The sequence below is a fragment of the Melanotaenia boesemani genome, chromosome 16, assembly GCF_017639745.1.
Source record: "Melanotaenia boesemani isolate fMelBoe1 chromosome 16, fMelBoe1.pri, whole genome shotgun sequence".
Lineage (NCBI taxonomy): Eukaryota > Metazoa > Chordata > Actinopteri > Atheriniformes > Melanotaeniidae > Melanotaenia > Melanotaenia boesemani.
The window spans coordinates 6,653,623-6,674,790 of record NC_055697.1 but is presented as its reverse complement, the minus strand read 5'-3'; the positions used below and the strand labels follow the sequence as shown (position 1 = coordinate 6,674,790).

The 21,168-nt window shown below is 38.3% G+C and overlaps 1 protein-coding gene across 1 annotated transcript in view; it reads left to right on the top strand.

Moving 5' to 3' along the window:
• thada (THADA armadillo repeat containing) overlaps nucleotides 1-21,168 on the top strand; it is a 131,950-nt gene that overhangs the window by 45,432 nt on the left and 65,350 nt on the right. The window contains exons 28-29 of the mRNA XM_042009678.1: nucleotides 743-874; nucleotides 16,538-16,706. Coding sequence (XP_041865612.1) covers nucleotides 743-874; nucleotides 16,538-16,706 — 301 coding nt within the window. The remainder of the gene's footprint in view (nucleotides 1-742; nucleotides 875-16,537; nucleotides 16,707-21,168) is intronic.

The window sequence follows — 21,168 nt, the reverse complement described above, 5'->3', positions numbered from 1 at the left end:
TACGGCCCTAGCTAGGGTCTAATCCTTATCAGATAATTCAAGTGATCATGTAGCATGACCTGATATCTTTTAGGAAAGACATTTGAGAAAATGGTGTATGCAAACATTTAAACCACTTCTGTACAAACATTATAGAAAACCTGCTACAACTCCAACCTGATAATATTTTCCTGACATATTTTAGCAAACAGTCTGAATTTTCATAGTGGTACAGTTAAATTCACTGGGAAACAATGGTGTGAACAATGATTCAGATTTGGACATTTAGTCTAACTTTAAAGAACATAGTTGGTTTGAAATGGAAAAGCTTAAAGCTCATCTGCACCCTGCAACTGTTTTAAGTCCTTTTGCCCACATAGCATTTAGAGTTACGTTGCAACCAAATACCCATGCCCACAATGATGTTCTTGAAAAAGACTTTCCCTTTCTCTGTTTTGATAAACACTTCACCAGTTAAAAATTTGCTCCCCTCTACCCATTCATCTTCAACTGACTCTTTTGGTCGAAGCCAAAGCTAGCAAGCTAGCCTGGCTAGCTGCTACGGTAACCTCTTGTCTTTGTGCTATGCTAAGCTAACCTCCTGCTGCCTTTAGCTTCACATAACTTGTAGACATAAGGGCAGTTTTTATGTTCTTAATAAGCAAGAAAGCATATAAGTTCTGCATATGTCACAAACCTGAACCCATTCTTTCTTAAATTTTGTATTGTAAACGTCTGACGGGCTGTTTCTATGTGTGTTCAGTGACAGCGGTCAAGTGAAGCTACACCCCAGCCTCTTCTTGCTGCTGCTGGTGCTCAGTCGCCTCTACCCCTCTCCCATGGATGGATCCTCTTCGCCTCTGGGACTCGCACCTTTCATGCCCTTTATCATGAGGTAAGTCTTATTTCTGTGCGCGCACACACACACAAATGTAAACAGATAAACATTTCTTATGTTTGGTTTATGCTGTGAATTTTATGAACTTTATAATTAAAGAATATCTTAATATTTGGTTGCCTCTACCAAGCTACACTTGAGCTGTTTGTTTAAACCTGGTTACCTGGTGGAGTATTCCCGGGGTTTTATTTCATGTCTTCATCTCAGTCATCTCATGTTTTATGTCCAGATCAGTAAATGAAATCTCAGTGCTTCATGCCCATTCCAGTCAGCTAGGAAGACAAGTTGTACCTTGTTGTAAGGCTGACTAATCAGACTTTCCAACAATGTAGAATAAGCCAATTGGTGTTTTTAAGGGGGAAAACAATCAACCAAAACAAATTTCCTAACATTTTGTACAAGTTTATTTAGAACTTTTTGTGCAGAAAATGTGAAATATGGCTGAAAATGTACTAATGTATGGGCTGTGAGAAAAAAAAGGCTGCCCTTTTTCATCTCAGTTACCCATTTCTCCATATATCTCTGTTATTTCTCCTTTTGATGCGTCCAGTAAACTCTGTTCTGCAGTTCTTCTTCTTCTTCTTCTTTTTTTTTTTTTTTTTTTGGGTTGTTTTTCTTCTTTTTCTTTGTATTTATTTGGCGAATTAGTGCAATACTGCCCCCAAGTGGTCTGGAGTGTGGACCAGACTGTTTCCAAGAACCCAATATGCCCAGATTTAATAAATATATAAATAAAGGGTTTCCTGTCAGGCCATTGGTTTAAAGTAAAAAGAAATGTCAAGAACCAAGGGAAGGGTCTATCACGCACCTGCTCAAACAACCTTTTTCTGAACTGCAAATCTAACTATAGAACAATCACCAAGACAAAACACCTGCAGTCTAAACATGACTGCACGTGCATGTGCTTTTTAATGTTGACACAGGTGCTTCTTCGGCTTTTAGACTTAATATGCTGCATCTTGAATTTCATCATGTTTCTTTTTCTAGAGCTGCATATAGCAGATCTGGGTGATATCTTCTGTTCTTCTGTTTGAAAATGGATATAAACAAGATGCACTGAGATTTCTGTTCTTGACTTTCTGGACAAGACAAAACATCTGCGTAATCAGACTGGGTCTCCATGGCGATGTGTTGTCTCCTGTCACTGTGGTTGTTTTACAATGTGACTGGTTTTATCTGAATCTTGCTGTTTTTAGGGGAGTGAACCTTCCAGGCAAATGGGAAACTGTAATCTCAGCCTTCATTTTTTACATTCCTGAGATGGAGAGGCCTACAAATGTTATTGGAACATGTTCATCTGCGTTTACTGCACCTGCAAATAAAATGCTGTTTTGTATCTGCTGCGAAGAAGGTTGAGAAACTGAAAAGGAACTGAAAAGCCTGGCAGAGGAGAGATAAAATACTCTGTGCTCATAATGTATCTACATCTTGACTGAACACTTTTTCTTTTGTAGGATGAACAACTTTCTGGTCAGATCATCTGCATTGTTAATTGTAATTCAAGTGGATTCAGTATTTTCACAGCTGGATAGCTGGTGTGTTTGAGTTTGTGTTTGGGAGTGAATAGGGAGGCTTTGACCTTGAGGTTGGAATGCATAATGAATGGTTTAGATAACAACTCTGTGTGTGCAGTGATTTCTCTTTGCTTGAAGTTGCTGGCACATAGATGAGGCATAATTATGCTGTGGTATTTAGAAATTAATAGGGGATATTTACATGTGGATTAAGATGCATTTTGGGTGTCCATACTGTGTTTAGCTGTCAGGGTGCCAGTTGAAACATGTCTGTCTAAATGTTGAGATGGACATTTCAATATGTTTTCATGTTATTTAAAATAATAATAATAATAATAATAATAATATTCAACCACTCTTCAAATACCCCACCGCTGGCAGGTGTTTAGTGTTGGCTAACATGTTGGTGTTAGCATTATCATGCACATGTTCTTATTTTTCATCTAGTCTCTAATATTCAGCACATTTTCAGGTTTTTAGCAGTACGATGCTCTGGGATGGATTTGATTTGCAGAACAGCGCTGCGTTTTTTTCCAGGTGACTATAGATAGTTTCCTCAGTCTTGTGCAAATGTTTTGTTTTGATGGGATTGTAAACTTATTCCATCAGACTTATAAAAACCTTAAAAACTGATGGGACAACCAACATCTTTCAGATGAGGTCTGCTCTTTCCTCTTCACGTCTAACATCAAACTTGTGACAAGGTTAACAATTGACTGCCGATTTGTGGATGGACCTTCTGTTTTTTAAATGATTTTATTTATTGAGCTGGAACAAATGCATTAAACATTATCTCATATGATCTGCAAAACCAAAGTCATGCATTTGAGTTTCTAGCCAATGGCTAATTTAAAACCCTTGTCCCTGGTTAGGCTTTACTAGTAAAACAGAAGTTTAAGAGAAAAGTTAAAAATCGTACAAAAATGTTAAAATACCAAGACATATAGAATACTTAAACAAAATAAGGACAAAAACCCAAAACAAATAGGGCAGGAAAGGAAAAATTTTTAACAGTGTCCTAAAGTCAGTGTTCACATGCTTGTTTTTGCGTTTCAACCATTGTATTTCTTGTGAGTTTAAAACCTTGAGCCCTGTCAGTGTTTCAGTGTATTCCAGAGTTTGGTAACTATTACAGGGAAGAATGACTGAATGTTCTGCAATCACTGCTTGTTGTTCCCCTATTTCTAATTCCACTGTTTTGTTTGTTTACTAATCGCTAGAATATTACTAACGCAAAGTTGTTCACCCAACAAGTCTAATGAATGAAAAGCCTACAAAACTGTAAAAATAGTTTGACAGTGGGTTTCTGATCCTTCACTCTCCAATGATCGTACGTAGCCATGCTAGACTTATGATAGGCACCTTTATCTGGCATGATAATTTTAGTTCTTCTCTTGAATGGGTTCCTAACAAGACTTTGTGGTGTTTGTGTTTGGCTCTGCATGTTGCTTATATTTGTTATCCATCAGCCCCACACTCCTGATGCCAGAGCTTAGAAATAGCGAAGTGTTCTTCAGATGTATTTTTTCTTATGTTTGATGTCAAACAGCTTGATAAATTGATGCCACCTTGTGGAGAAGAACAATGAAGACAATGATTGCATAAACTATTTGATTTTTTACAATTAAATTATTATTTGAAATCGTTAGCCATCCCTGATATATTGTCATTATGTCTATGGGTGAGAGGTGGTTGGTTAGTTTACCACTTTTGTTCAGTCTTGAGTGAAAGGTCTCAAGAGCAAATGGATAGTTTAACATAGTTTTATGCAGAAATCTGTGGTCCTTAGAGCATAAGCACTGTTCATAATGACATTAGAGTAAGCAAGTATAGCCAGTGAAAAGACAGATAGCTTAATCCTGTTAAGGAGTGTGAGTGGCTGGGGTCTATACTAGCTGATATTGGGCAAGAAGTGGAGAAAGAAGTCATTTACTGTAAGCATTATCAATTTCCTCCCAACTGGTATAACATCCTTGCTGTTGATGCCCAACCCTATTTTATGCTGTGTCACTCTTTTATCACCACAACACTGTAAGTTTTTTTTTTTTTCCCAATATCCAATCCAACTCGTCCTACTTTTTTGGGATCCTTCCATTGGGGTCCTGGTCTTACAGATCCAACCCAAAAAGGTGGAGCTTGAGAGCATTGCGATCCATTGAGGGGTTAAAAGAAACTTCACTTTCTGTATGAGTCGGCACTAAGAACAAAGAGGGAACAGCTACATGTTTAAATATAGTGAGGATTTTTGGTTGTTTATCAAACTGCTGGATGTCCACCATTCTCCTCCTTAGTTTTGGTGTTGCGTTCTTCTTTGTAATAACTCAAGGTTGCACCCCTGTGACATCACACTATTCCGTAGCAGACGCATTGATCGCTATCCAGCTTATACTCTACCTACCGGGTAAAGGCCCATTTATGCTCCATGCAGTAGACAGACATGCAGATGGACAGAGAGCTTCGTCTGTCTCCTTCATCGGTTTCGCTCGTAATTTGGTCCATTTTCAGAACTTGGCCATCTGTCACTTGATACCACTGGATATTGTGGGGTTAGTGTTAAGCAGAATCCTACAAGTTTACATGAGACCAGCAAAAAAACAGACCAGAGAAGAAGAAGAAGAGGAAAACAAAAAGTAGAAGAAGAGTGAAAATGAGGACAACTGTACAAATTGTGCAAGCTTTGGAAGAAATTTTATGGACATGTTTAGGGCATGTTGGGCAATTGGCTGCATTACCGCCGCCAACCGGTGCAGGAAGTGCAGGAATTGGCTTAACAACCATGGCAACATAAAAGACGCGTGGAAGTATGAGGACAATGACATATTACAAATTTTGAAATGGACGTCGCTGTTTAAGTACTTAATGGAGCATAAATGGGCCTTGCAGCTGTGGAGACGCAACAGAGTTTACCATACCAGAGTAGGCCTGTCGCAATAAGCAATAAGTCAATTAATTGAACGATAAGAAAATAAGAGCACGATAAGTTTGCCGGCCGCGATAATTTTTTTTCGTCCCCCCTTTACCATAGACTGTGTATGACAATAGGTTTCACTATGGAGTATTTCGACTAAACGCTCTGGTTTCTTGCGGAGTGATCTCTCTAGTGTCACACTTGACTGCAGCATGTTGCAGCACGAGCCGGTAAGCCGCATTTGTTTTGCACGGCTGCCAACACGCAATGGCCGTGAGACTTGCGTATTTAAGTGGCTTCTCACGCTCTCGCGCTAAACCTCCGATTCTCATGCTGAAATATGTAAATAATAGATGCAAGCATCTCCTCTTTTATTGTTTCGCTGCTTCCCACATGTAAGCAGAACACACATATTCTAGCTTACGACGTCAGTACAAAGCCCCCACTTCCTGGTCTACTGTAATAACCCCTGTAATCCGCAGGCACATTACGCAAATAGAATCAGCCTATATACTACCGTATATGACAAAATACACATTAAGAGCAATGCCGGCTAATCGAGACGTTTGGGAGGATTCCCAGTGGGCCGCATAACTTTTGGGCCGGTGTCCCGGCGTATGTGAATGTGGTATCCCAGCTAACTGCTGGGTTGTAGTTACTTATAAGGCCAACAGAGGGCAGAATGACTTTGTTTCACAAGCAGTAGATTTTGAAGAGCAGAAGAAGAACACGGGTTTTTGTTCGATGTAAAGTGCTGAAGTTTGGTTCGTCATTAAAACCGGCATGCTTGTCTACTTGTCTGGAGTTTATTTGAAGATGCAACAGTGAAAAAGGCGCTTTTATTTATTTAGTTTATTGACCTTTGAAAATGTGTACTTGCATTATTACGGCATATGTCACTATATTAGTTGAGAATGGTCTCAAAATGACACATTAGCGCTCTGCGCAATATTATCGTTTATCGCGATAATTTCTGAGAAAATTTATCGTACAGCTAAATTTGTTATCGTGACAGGCCTATACCAGAGAGCACCAAACCATCTCGTCCTAAGATGAACCTCTTAGTTGAAACAAGGTTATAGTCCTTCCCGCATGTCCTGGGGCTTTGTTCTCCTCCCTGTGGGATGTGCCCAGAACACTTTACCAGGAACGCACAAACAAGGCATCTTAACTGGATTCCCAAGCCACTTCATCTGGCTCCTCACTATGCAGGGGACCAGCAGCTCTACTCTGAGCTCCTCCTCTTCGTGAGCCACCACCTTATTGGGGTGGAGGTGTTGGCAAGTCCCAAGTGAGTGCCTTGGGTGAACCTACCAGGGGCATAAACCCTAGTAGAGCAATCTAAGCCACAGAGGTTCTAGATCACAGACAAGACCAAGAGCTGTTCCACAAGGCCCTGTTCTAAGTAGCTTTTCAGCAGTGAAAACATGACGGGTGTTGGTGTTACTATGAGCTCAGAAAAAGTTCAATTGTCTAAAATATGCGACAGATAACTGTGGAGCATATGTCTGTCTCTATGTTTTATTTTCAACATACCCAACCTGGATCTTAACTCTTTAACGCGGTACGTATCATATTTGATACATGCAGTTTCTCAGACCTTTTAATTCACTTTATGCATTTGCTAAAAATCCTGTTCAATACAATCTGACACTTGTCTTCTTCCCCCCTGGTGGGGCATCATAATAACGGAGACATTTCACAGGTATTAAACGGTAAATATACAAAAATTATATATATATATATTAAAACATTTGTTAAATGGATACATGAACAGATACATGAAAAATGCCTGATGAGTGTGATTCAATTAAAAAAGAAAATTATATGACTTTACGGTTTTTGTTTGTGGAGTATTCAAAGCCAAAGAAACACATAAATACATAGATGCAGCAGAGTTATGCAAAGTGCCAAGTTAATGATACTTTAAATGAAACTGTAAAGAAACACAACACATGTCAAGTCTGAGAACTTTGAAACTTTGGTATGACCAAGAATAAATGTCCCCAAGGTCAAAAATAGAGGTTTGTAACCTGATATGTTGGTTCACAGATGCCAGTGAAGTAGGAATGGGAATGATTTTGTTCATATTGCAGGCATTTTTAAGCATCTACAAACACAGACAAACAAATAATCTCACTGGTTTAGGTGTGCAGCTTGATCTGTGATCAAAATGTGTTGGTTCAGTCCTGTTTGAGTGAATCTGAGCTTCCGACACCAAAGAAGAAGAACCATAGCAATCCTCTGTACAAACATCAATCCTATTACCTGTAAGATGATTTCATCTGCAGGCGGGAAATGGAAAGTGATGCTGGACCAGGACTGGCTGGGTTTTAAACCTGAGCTGTTACCATCTGGATTAAATGTGCAGTGTTGACATTGTTAATGCAGAAATTCCTCCGAATCAGACACATGTGGTTAATCAAGAACTGACTTTGTGCTTTAACGAATTAGTAATTCATTAAACTCTTTTAGTATTTGCTTTGAGACCCTGTCTCTTGTGTGTGTAGTTAACAGGACTTTGGCCGAGCCTGTTACTGTCAGAGAAGGAATGCAGCACATCCACCCAAATGAAGCCCACATGTTGCGGATGTTAAATATAGCTCAGCCCTAACTTCTTTGACTTCACCCATTTTTATCTGCTCTATTTTTTTCTTTTTGCCTTTTTTTTTGCTTCTGCTATATTTTGCTTTGGTTTAATATGTTCATTGAATCATGCATCCATACACCACATCATAATTTCTTTATATCCTCCCTCCTCCTTACCTTTGATCTTTAACATTCCCTTGCCGCCGGACCTCAGCTACGTTACACCTGCACAGATGAAAACAAAGTGTGTGATGAAGACGAGGAGATGAGGCATTTATATCAGTAATTAATGGCTGCTGAAATATTTACTTAAGTGAATTTCTTTAAGTTTTTTTCTTGATCTTTTTCTGCCTTACTAGTCAAGTCTCTGAGTGTTGAGATGGTGATGTCTAGTCTGTGATATCTACCCCTGATATTTACACTCACCATACCTGCCTCACTCCCTTCCTTTACTTTTTCCTCCTCACTGTTTCGTGTCTCATTTTTTTTAGAAGTGAGATAGTGCTCTTTAGTTTTAATCAGTATTACATACTCCATGGTAAACATGTTTAACGGCTTGTTAACACAAATATCTAATCAGCCAATCACATGGCAGCAACTCAATGCATGCAGTCTTGTAGACATGATGAAGATACCTTAGTGAATTTCAATCAGAGCATCAGAATGAGGAAGACGTGGCATATTTCAGAAACTGCTGATCTACTGGGATATTCACACATGACAGCCATCTTTAGGGTTTACAGAGAATGGTCTAAAGAAGAGAAAATATCCAGTGAGCAGCAGTTGTCTGGACCTAAATGTCTTGCTGATGGCGGAGGTACGTAAGGGAAGTCCTCAAGCATCCTCGACTAATAGGGGTGAAACTAAGTGATGGCTAAGGGTCAAGCCAGCCCTAACTATAAGCTATCAAACAGATTCAGTAAAAGAATAATTTAAACCTAATTAAAGGTCTACTTAAAGGTAGAAAAGGGTGCCTGCGTTCCAACTGGGAGCTGGTTTGATAACTGAAGGTTATGCCTCCCATTTTACTTTTAGTAGGATTTTTGTAGAATTCTGCTTTTAGTAGTAGCAACTGTGAGATCTTAAAGTTATAATAGGGCTTGGTTATTAGAAGATTTATACGCAACTATATCCCTGGATTTAACAGGGAACCCTCGAAGAGAAGCTAAAAGTGGAGAAATATGATCTCCGCTTCTAAATCTCAGAACTGTCGCTGCAGCATTTTGGATCAACTTTAAGCTTCATTCAGAGAAACATTGTTTTTATACTCTTTTGTCACTCAACTCCATAATTCAATATAATATAGTTCTTAGTATTGTAACTTGTAGTGCTTTTCCAAACACATTTATTGTATTTCCATTAAAATCAGTTGCTTTGAAAAGAAGGATTTGTTTTAAAATAATACACTGTTACACTAGCCTAAAATGATGTCTCAGTCCATTGCTACACAACATAATAAAAGTCTTAATAAAATAAATACCGCCTAAATGGATGATATAAACACATGGCTGAATGTTTTTGGAAGTATTATGATATTATGATAGTTTTTCTTTAATAATTGGACCAGAGAAGAGGTGAGATTCTGTAGAGAATCACTGGCTTACTTTACTTAACAGTTACTTTTCTTTTGTTTTTTTTTTTAGGGCTGTCAAAAATAATGCGTTAACAGCGTTAATTAATTTATGTAATTAACTGTGTTAAAAAATTTTAACGGAATTACCGCTTGTGCGGCATGAAAAGCCCCAGACATCCGTCATTTCTTTATGACGGCGGGCCGTGGAGAGGCACAATGTAAAAGATCAGCCGGTTGGCTCTATGGATGGATTTGAGAATAAACACAGCATTAACTGAGCGACTCACGGACGTCACCTCCGTGGAGAATGTGGGTGTATTAACACACACTCTTTTCCCAGTAAGAGGGTTCCATACCTGTACTTTTCCCGCTTTCTTTTTTAGACTTATCCTGTGTTTTGCACCAACATGGCTGCTCTAGAGGATCTCTGGTCGTCTCCGTGTTTGTGCATCAGCTGCTTCCTCCCTATCCTCTCGTTGCAAATTAGACCTTTTTTAGGTCTAGATTTTATAAAATATTTAACTGATTATTACAACTAAAGCGATCATCTAATGTAAAAAAGTGAAGAAAAACTTGCCAATGATCTATTTTACCAGGAGGACTTTTATCAGTGCTGCACAAACACTTACACTTAAATGATAAAAGGAAAAACCTGTTTTTATCCATATCATCCGTTTTCATCAGTGTTGGCTGTTTAACTTCAGTTGTCACATCTGCTGTTTTTTTTTTTTACTTTAATAATTAATAAAAAAAAAGTTTTAATTCAGAATTATGATCTAGAACATGGTAGAGATTTTTTAGAACAGCATATAGAAGTACATTACATGCTGCATTTGCTGACCATTGGACATCTGAACTTTAGTCAAGAGAAGGTCAGTTAACAGTAAATATTTGTAAGCATTGGTTCTTTCTGTTGATACAATACAGTAAAAATGGGCAAATTTCAGGCATAGAATGGTGATGCATTTACTTGAAAGCGCTGATTAATCTGATGTTAAAATTTTAATCGTTTCAGAGCCCTAGTTTTTTTTTTTTTTTTTTGTTTTTTGTTTTGTTTTGTTTTTTTTAGCTGATTCAATCCAGAAATGTTAACAGTGTAAGAAGAGGTAGTTGTGTCCTGGAGATTTTACTTAAGGCCTGGTTGAAAAGTCTCAGTCCTGATAGTATCAAAAGACATTTGTGCTCTCCCATATTGTCACTCCGAAGCATCTTTGGAATATTTTGGGACTCCAGTCAGTATGAACGGGACTCTAAATGCATTGGTTTTCTTTTATTATTATTATTATTATTATTATTATTATTAATATTATTATTATTACGTCGAATAAAAGAAAAAAAAATCTTTTTACTTTGCTAGCGTCTGTAGTTTTTGAAGATCCTGATTGGCTTTTTGAATCTGTTCAACATTTTCTTATAGAAACCACAAAAGAAAATGAATAAAGATATATTGAAATCCAATGGCTCCGATTTTTATTAAGTGGACTCACAAGTCACTCCCTATTAATTAACTTCACTTTCATATTCATGCATCTTCAGTCAATCCTCGTGAATTCTGCACATCCTTGCAATTTTGTCCACTCACCACAACTTGAATGCAGCTGCACGGCTTCTTGGTGTTACCTCACACTTTTGTGTTTCTGATTTTAAACATGCATACTTTTGTGAGAGAAGCCTGAAGAACCTGAACATATCTAACGGTAGCATGTTTACTAAAAACATAGGGATGATGGAGCTTTTTCTGTTGTTGGCCCCAGACTGTGGAATCGGCTTCCCCTACACTTCAGGACCTCACCAACAGTGGATTTTTTTTTAAACCTATTTTTATTCCCTGGCTTTTAACTTTTTTAACTTTTGTGTTGTTTTTTTCTGGTGTTTATCTATAACTGCTTTTGTTTTGTTTTACTTGTTTTCAAATTGTACAGCACTTTGGTCAGTGTCAGTTGTCTATAAACGTGCTTATAAATTAACTTAATTTGATTTGATCATCATATACTGTTTATTCTGGATATGCAAACAGAACTAGGCTTCACGATTACTACTAAATGTAGATGTACACGACTAATTGACTAATCAGTTAGTTGAAACGTTGCACAAAGTCGACGGCTTTCTAAAAAAAAAATTTCCTTTTTTTTGTAGAAGTTCTGTCTGATTGCGCAGTGACATGCTGCTGTTTACAGCGCTGTGTTAAAAGAACAGCATGGCGCCTTTAAGGATGGTCGAGCTGCAGAGGAGGAGAGACCTTCAGTGCAGGAGTCAGAGCTGTAGGGAGGGGAGGGGAAAACGTTGGCGCAGAGAAAGTGACAGGAAGTGAGAATCTTCCTGTTGAGCTGTGAATGTTTTGCTACAATCTTTTGCAATCAACACCACACAGCTCTTCTAGTTCCAGCAGAGTCCCACCTCTGCTTCACCACTGCTCCCGTCTCCCTAACTGACTCCCTCCCTCACTTTCACATCTACCTGATGAACAATCAAAGACACTAGAACCCACACAATGTTAAAAATATTAGAATGTAAAAATCACTTATTTATGAAACACATGCAATATACAAATAACATCTCATACACGTTTTATAATTTCCATTTGGAGATGGAGTAATTTTTTAATTCACGATGTCACGACTAATCGTTTATGAAAGGCCTGGCTAGTCGACTTCAAAAATCAACTAAAATGTGAATCCCTAGGATTAAACAAATTATTTGCACAGCATAATATATAAATGAATTTGAGGAAAATTTTATTGAGGGGGAAAAAAAGAAGAAAGAAAAATTAACATTTCTAAGAAATTTCAGGTGCTTTTGCAAAGGCAAAAGCAAAACAAAACACTGGGAACCACAGCAACATTTGTCGTAACTGCAAAATCGGACATTTTAGGTCACAGTCAAAAAAAAAAATAAAAATAAAAAATTTGCTGTGAAGGGGTGTAGCTCCAAGCTTACAGTCACATGTCATCTAACAACAAACATATTAATTGTTAACTGGAACAATGGCTTTGTGCTGCTACTAGATTTTCTTCATATGAATGCATGAGGAAAAAGAAACATAATCATTTTAACTGTATCACTCCCTCACTTCCTGATTGGCCTGTAGTACTTTCTGTGGTGACAGACTTTGTTACTCGGGCTTGTTTGGCCAACATGCCACAGTCTCTGAGGAGGAAACAGCTCTCCAAAATGAGGCCCAGATGAGCCCGGTCCACGCCAGTCAGCAGTCTGTCTACAGATCCCACAGGGGACGCCGCTGTTTCTAAAATTACACCCTTCCAAACTGTCATTTCCTTTTGCAAAAGAGTTTCAATGGGACAAATTAGCACAGATAGTTAACATATGGGTTCCAAACAGGGGTGGGGAGATGTGGAAAGTTAGGATCGGGCATGGATCTTGGCTATTAAGTCTGTATATGTTTGTATGTTAGATTCTCATGTGCAAGCATGTTGGGTTTCAGAATACAAATTGTTGTCTGTGTTAAACTCGGGATCTTTGGTTGCCTGTCTGGCCAAAGGGTATGTGTATGAGGGAGAAGAGTTGTGCCCTCTGCAGGTGAAAAAGTAAGATTTTATACATTTAGCCTTTCAAAATGTTTGAAATCTTTCCATCTTTTAGTCAAATCATCAGAAGATTAAACCCTTGTTCAGCTCTCTTTACCTCCTCATATCGTTAACATTTGCTCCCACAGCTGTGTCTATGAGCATATCGTCCTCTTGCTCATACCAAAGCCAAAAGACAAGCTTCTTTTTCATCTCTACATACCACTGCAGTGATGGATTGGTGTTTCACGTTTCTCTGGAACCTTCCCCTGAATTTTTCCACAGTGAAGCTGAGCTCCTTGTTCGGTCTTGGCGGCCAGTTTTAATACCAGGACAGGCCCTGTAAACAACCTGCAAACATGGACATGCATCCTGTCTTTTGATCGCTACACACATCAGTTTGTTTCTTGAGTTTGGGCTCATAGTTTTTGTTTATTGGCTGAATGAACATTAATTACTGTTTATGTTTATGATATGTAACGTGGTCAGTAAAACTCTAAATGCACTATATAAATCTATATAAATGGAATCCGTCCATCATTTAGCTCTATGTCAAAGGCCAGACCAAGTCCAAGAAACATTTTGAGCAGGCATCTGTCCTTTCTTTTCTTTATTCGTTGTTTTCTTCATAGTTTGCTAGTATGGTTCTGAAAGCATTATAGGCCACAAAGCTGTTGGATTGGTTGTCTTCAGCTAGTTGCAATCTGTAATTTTGTCACTAGACACCAAATAATAAAATACTGGACCTTTAAGGTCAATTGAAGGTTTCCCTGTTTGTTCAAATTGCACATTTGGGCATGCATTGTACTCCTACATAAGCTCATTTTATCTATAAGTAATACAAAGGAGGGGGACATTCTAAGGGTGAGAATGCACTTGCTTTTTAACCTCAGGTGTATTGCAGGAAATAAATATCTAAAAACCTGCAGGACAATGGTCCTCGGACACCAGAGTTGAAGATCAGTATTGTAGTCTTTGGTTGCTTTCATAGTCGTCGTTCAGTTCGTCCTTTCTGACCTTTCAGTTTGGTCAAAAGTAAAATTAGATGTATGAAACTTCCCACTGGCCACAATCTGGACAAAACAGACAAAATCTGGATTTTGATTTTTTTTATTTAACTGTTTATCTGTTTTAGCTATTTTATGTCAAGGTGTTTATGTTGTACAGCAAGCCTTTTTCTCTAAGCCAAATCTCTCCCAAAGGAGACAAATAAAGTGACCGTTGAAAACGCTTGGCTCAGTCTGCATCAAATTAAACTATAGTTTGGTTTATTTTTAGTGTGATCCGGACTAGTCATTGTAAAATCAGTACCAGGAGACGAATAAACTACAATCCTACTCACCTTATCAGTTTCCTCTTGAGCTCAGTTTCCAATGTTTGCAGGATGGTTTGCAGTCTTTACCTCCTTTTGTGAGGCAAACACTGTTTGTATGGAGAAGATGTTTGTTTGACTAATACAAACTAGCTAACCGAATATTGCATTCAAAGATGTTTAATGCCATAATATTAAAACAGCACTACTGAACCTTTCACGTTGACTTCCCCTAACGACGGCTTATTCAGCATCAGTTTAGCATCCTGTCTCTTCTCTGAGTCTCTCCACTAGTACGATCTGTGTTTTCAACGATCATAAACATGAAAGGATCCGATTATTTTTTCCTTTGCGGTTTCCTCTTGTGCTGTTTTCAGTTGGAAGTCGAGCGCCACTGGCACTGCAGCGCTCTGCTGCAGACTCCTCCCACAGCCCCGACTGCTTTAGTTTTATGCAGCGCGAGTTGCAAACACCTCGCCAGTTAAGGGCTGGACACACGGGAGGCGCAGTCGCTCCTTCTCCATCATTTTCTATGGAACTTGCTCGATGAGGCGAAAATTGCTGCCCTCCTCCAGCCAAGCGACAGGCAACATTAGTGCATGTGAAATGTTGCGTTCGTTCACGCAGACGTGCACACGGGGGCGATGCGACATGACACAAGAAAATAGAAAAATGTTTTGTGAGTCACTACTAAATAATCCACCAGCGTCCAGAGACACAGAAAGATAAACCTTATAAACAAACAGAACTTTTTTCTCAATTAACACAGTGAACAACCCAGGATTTAAGAAACTCATCAACACGTTGGACAAACGGCATCACGGCCATGTTGTCACCATGTTAGTGGAGAGTCTCTGCTGCCCTGGATGATGAGTGTGGTGAGGGTATTGTGAAGGACGTGGCTACAGTCCAATGTTTCGCCACCGCTACGGACCTGTGGTCAAGCTCCACCATAGAGCCGTATATAAATGTCGCGCTACATCGCGAATTCAGCGTGAAAACGAAATCAAGCAGCACTACTCTCCACCTACTAAAAGTCAGTGCAATGTTGACTCTTATCTCTTGCTCTGTCACTTTGTCTTTTTATTTTCATCTCTACCTCTAAGACTGTTCTCTTGTTTTTCTTGGCTGAAAGAGCCATGCTGCACATTCAAAACGACCAGTGTTGATATCCAGTTGCTAGTGTATGATGCATTGCCATAAAGTGAAATGCTGCTGGGTAAGTGATGCGATGGGATGTGAAAAAAAGAAAAGTGAATTATATTTTCTCAGCCTCTAGACACTGCAGACACTCCAGAAATACACACAATAAATGTCACTGTGCCTTTAAAATGAGCCAGAAGCACAGTCAGAAAGTTGCGTAGTGTTACTTTAAGGTGGTGAAGAAATGAACCAGTTCATTAACCTCCCAGCGTATTGGTTGATGATTATGTGACTGACAACAGACAACTATGTTTTTTCTTGTTTTGAATTGTTTTGCTATCTGCCTTAGAAAAATAAAGCTAAAATTACTTCTTTCCTTTTTAAGAACTCAATATCTTCCTCAGTCCCAGTCCTTCTCCTCCTCCTCTAATCGCATTGATGTCTTTATGGTGTCCTTCCACCGTGTCAGCTCAGGCTGTGTTATGACACTGGAGAAGGGAAGAAAATCAGCTGTAAACAAAGTTAATTTTAGCACACACTCAGGGTGACTGGCCACATTCTCCGAGTGTTCATCGGATGAAAGCTGTAGATGATCATGGGTGAAATCTAAGAGACTGTTTCCTGGCTGATTTCGTTTGCAGACATTTGATTTTAGGTTTATCAGTGATCTGTTGGTCTGGGAGCTGTTTATATTAAAGATTTATTTTGGCCTTTGCAATAGAAGACAGAGAGACACAAAACACATTACATAACCTCTGAAAATAAATAGACAGTTCAAATTTAAATAATTCACAGGTCATTTATTGCTAACCAGAGAATCTGTCATTGATATAACTTTACTGGAAATAAATTATAATAACATACATTATAATTACATTATTATTCAAAACAAAGTTCCAACTGCAAATTTAATTAGACCCAGAAGTTATAATAACAACCTTTGACTTGTGATAATTGAGAACCTCCTCACTTCCTCCATCAACTTAAACATTCAATGCTATGCAATGAAAGATGAATAGATTATCACAACAAAGCAGCCGTCCATGTTCCACAGCTTAAATAACTCTCCATGACCCTGATGTTGATGTTCTCTGCAGATGTGGCCGCTCCGCTGTATACCGGACCAGAGAAATGGCGGCTCGGGCCCTCGTCCCCTTCGTTCTGGTCTCTCAGGTCCCATCCACTGTCCATTCCTTACTACAGGAGCTCCCTTCAGAACCAGGACCTAAAATCCAACATAACTGCGTTCACGGGACTCTGCTGCAGGTCTGCTCCCACACACACGTCAACATGAGCCAGTACACTCATATTGCATATACACAGCCCTCAGTGGTGAAGGGGGGTTTATAATCATACGTTGTTTAAATGACCACAAGTGCTCATTTAGAGTTGGATACAAAACCTCATATATCATAAGATCGCCACACAGACACATAAACATAACTGGGGCTATGTATTCTAAATGATATTTATCTTATCACAGAATGAAACTTCTTTGGTTTTCCTCTGAGGAGGAAGTTATTACCGTAGCTCCATGTTTCCTGCAGAGGAGCTACATATCGGTTATGCTCTACATATTCTACATTTACATAATAATCTGTTCCACGTGGGCTCGCTGACTGCACATTCATGAAGCGTTCATGCTTTTTCACTAGTCAGTGAGGATGAGAAGAGTGAGGAGCATCTGTTGCCCCTCTGCTGTAGCACAAAGGGTACAGGAACTAGCTGCACCAATGAGGTTAGACAAAACATTAACACTGAAATATTGACATTAGCAAGTGTTAGGGTTTTTTTTAGTCATTTTGATTTTGGTATGAGTGGCTCCACATGTTATTTATGTCATGCATGTGGATAAAGTTGCACCTGCACACATATGTGAGTAATATGACCCATGGATCTGTCAATGACTATTGTTCCACTGATCAACAGGTGGCAGTAACATGCTAGGAGAGATGAGGGAAAGCAGACTTACTAGCCAGTAAAGATGGGTGTTAACAGGGCTGGGTTTAAACAGTTTCACTAAGTCAGCTTTGCAAATGTCGTATTGGAAAGAAATTCATCAGTCATATTTGTTAGTTTTCATGGGTACCCATATATTTTAGTATTACTCAATGTAGATATACTATAGAAATGCATTCAAATACTCTAATGGTCAACACGTTAAATTAGGTACATACAAGCATTTATTAGCACATGACTAACATGACACAATTTGTTTAAAAAGAAAACAAAAAAATCTAAGGTAAAATGCAAAAAATGTGTGTGTGAAAAATAAATACACCCTTAGTCCTTCTATAGGAGGTAAGATGGTTAGCAGCACCCTGGTGTTGCTAATCATTGCATTTGATTAACAGATATTTGTCTGGTGTGAGCATCTCATGGAAGCAGACGTTTTGTCAGTTTACTGGTTTGCAGCATTCAGTTATGTAAATGTTAAAGTTCATGACAATACAATAAAAAAAAGGCTGCAAAAGTCAGACTTGTTTGGAAGCGTTGCAATAGAAAGTCTCTTCTCTCTAAAGCAGGGGTTGAGGGCCGGACTGGTTCAATGTTTAATAACAACTTCTTTAAAATGACGTTATTGCACATATTGAGCCTGGAGCTAACAAAGCCTGTTAGTTATTGCCTATAAAACAACATTAATCATTAAATAAATAAAAAAGAGTCTGTTCAAATCTGTTGCATTTATTTTTATGGCCCTATGTGCATTTTTCATGAAAACATGTTCTACAGGCAAACAACAGCCAAAAATAATTTCCTTATTTGAAAAGTCAAATGCCCTGGACAAGCAAGAGAAGAAATGCAAAAAATTAAACTGCAGTGAAGTAGTGTTAATTTTGTCAGCCATTTTTAAATTTAGTCTCCGTTTTAGTTCAGTTTCAATCGTGCTTATTAGTTTTTAATCACATTTATTCAACCTCATCTCATTTCGAAAGTGCTCGTGTGTCGAGCGTTTTAGTCTTTATTTTAGTCCAAGAAAACATCATTTTATTTGTTTAGTTTTAGTCGACAAAAACATTTTAGTCTAGTTTCAGTCAGAACAATCATTTTACTTGTTTTGTCAGCAGATAATATTGAACATTGTTAGTAGTTAGTAGAACATTGTTAAATGAAGTTTAACATTGTTAAACTACATTTAAAAATCCATTTAAAACTCATCCTTAAAACATAACTATCCTATTTTATGGAGAAATAATTGCAGACATTTTTATGTTTGTTTTATGTTTACATGCATGTATTTATATTAATATTGAAGCCAATTCAGATCAAATGTCCTGATGATGGTAACCTGAAGACAAACAGAACATCATTTTATGTCACCAAATAAATACACTGGGATGCAAACTCCTACAGCAGTGGTTCCCGATGTTTTTTAGCTTGGAACCCCAATTAGATGTCACAAAACTCTGGCGACCCCAGACATTGAAAACACAGACAATTTTACTTACTTTTATACCACAATTAGACTATTTCATGTATGAAGATGTAGGTTGAAGTTGTTTTGAATTAGGTGTGACGTATTATTTTATCTAGATGATTTGTTTTAGTACGTTTTAGTTTTTAGTTTGCATCCATGTGTAGCTGCTCAGGTGTTTTGTGTTCACTATAGTTCACTTGCAGCTCTTAGGTTAGCTCATACTTCTGTCTGCTTTAATTAAACTTGCAATCCAACTGAAAACATAGTTACCCAACCAGTATAACGTATCTAAGTTAGCATAAATTCAACTTCACACACAATCCTGTCAACAAGTGGCTACTATCGCTACACGAAGCTAGTAAGTTAGCCAGCATTAGTTTGCGGTCGGTTTAATGTTATTGTTGGAACATTACAGCCGGTGGTTTAACGTTACGTTATAAACAACCACCACCAAACTTTTTGTTAACTTACCACGATGTCTTTGTGGTGAACTACGACGTGTCTCTTCAGGTTTGCTGTTTTTTTCCAGCTACATTTCCAGACCACGTTCCTTCCCTTCCACTAAAATCAAGCATAAGGTTTTTTTTCTCGACTTCACTGTAGCGAAAATGGGTCAATATATCATGTCTTCTCTTTCTCTGGGGTCCCGTGCAAAATGTGGCCATTAATGTTTTATTTTTAATTTTGGCTGTGAATCCACATCCTGTCTGACCCATGTGTTTGTGCACCTGCCTGCTGCAGGTTTGAAAGGGTGTGGGTGTATGTGTGTGTGTGTGTGAGTGGCAGAAGAGCCGAAGAGGGGGAGAAGGAGACAGGATTTGACAAAATCATATCATATAATAATATAATTTTCGTCTCGTCTTTGTTTGTGAACTAAAATGTCCATAGATTTTAGCCCAGTTTTTATTTAGTGAACTCCATTTTTGTCTCGTCTTTATTAGTCCACAAAAATGCATTTTGATTTAGTCCCAGTTATTGTTTATTAATGGAGGCTTTAGTCTCGTCTTGTCTAGTCCTGTGAAAATGTACGTAGATGAAAATATTTTAGTTTAGTTTTCGTTAACGAAATTAACACTGCAGTAAAGGTCAGTTTTCTACAGACACATATATATATATGTATATACATACATACGTATATATCATGGTTCATAATGAAAGTTATGGAATCTAATACAATTGCCAACCTGTGAAGTCACAATATGAACTTAAAAATGTAATTTTACTGCCACCATAAAATTTGGTTCATATTCAACATTTTTCTCACTTACAGTTTCTCTTAAAAACTTTAAAAACTCTGGCACCTAAAGGGTTAATCACTCTTCTACCTACTCTTTAAGCTTTGTCCTTGACATCTGAAACATATTCTCTGTTTTCAAAGTCCACCTCTCATTTAGCCATTTTTTAGGGAGAAGGATTGTTGACAAAGGTGAGCAGCTGCTGTAATGGCACTGCATTATGGGACTTGTAGTATAATGGTGGTACGTGCACGCTATCAGCAGGCCAGCTCTAATAGTGATTAGATATGATCATGTGGGCCAAAAATAATTCATTCACGTGCTGGATGTGGCCCGTGGGCCTTGAGTTTGACACATGCTCTAAAGAGACCATGGCAGCAGCACAGCTTGGGTTTGTGTCTTATCTTATGTAGGTTTTAATTTGAACAAAACACAATACTTCTAGAACAATGTCCTTGAGACTAGCTAGACTAAACTGGAGATGTTTGGTCAAAATGTGCAGCAGCATGTTTGGTGAACTATCAGGACAAACACCTCATATCAACTGTCCAGCACGGTAGTGGAGGACTGGTGATTTGGGCTTGTTCTCTAGCTATAGTACCTAAACACCCTGTAGTCACTGAGTGGATGATGAAGTCCTCTGTATACCAAAACACTTTAGAGTCAAATGTGGTGCCATCTCACAGATGGCAGAACATCTGTTTCCCATTCGGGAGACCAGAGCCCGATTCCCTCAGGGAACGGATATTAACACCTTCCAGTTGGATCCTTAGGCAAGACCCTTGACGCTTCCGCCTAACCACTGTCGCTTTGGATAAAAATGTAATGTAATGTAATATGTTGCTTAGCTGAGGTTGTATTAGAGTGATTTTGAAGACCTGGTAAGTACCAGATAATGATTTCTTGTCATGTCCTGTTAGATTAAAACCTTAAATTTCAAAGACTTTTGACCTTTTTTTTTTTTTTAATACCATGACTGTATGTTTGTATAGCTACATGTTATGCTATCGTTTGTGTTGGCATTTTCAAGATTCTCTTTACAGATTTTTCAAGTACTGGTAAAATGCTAAAAAAA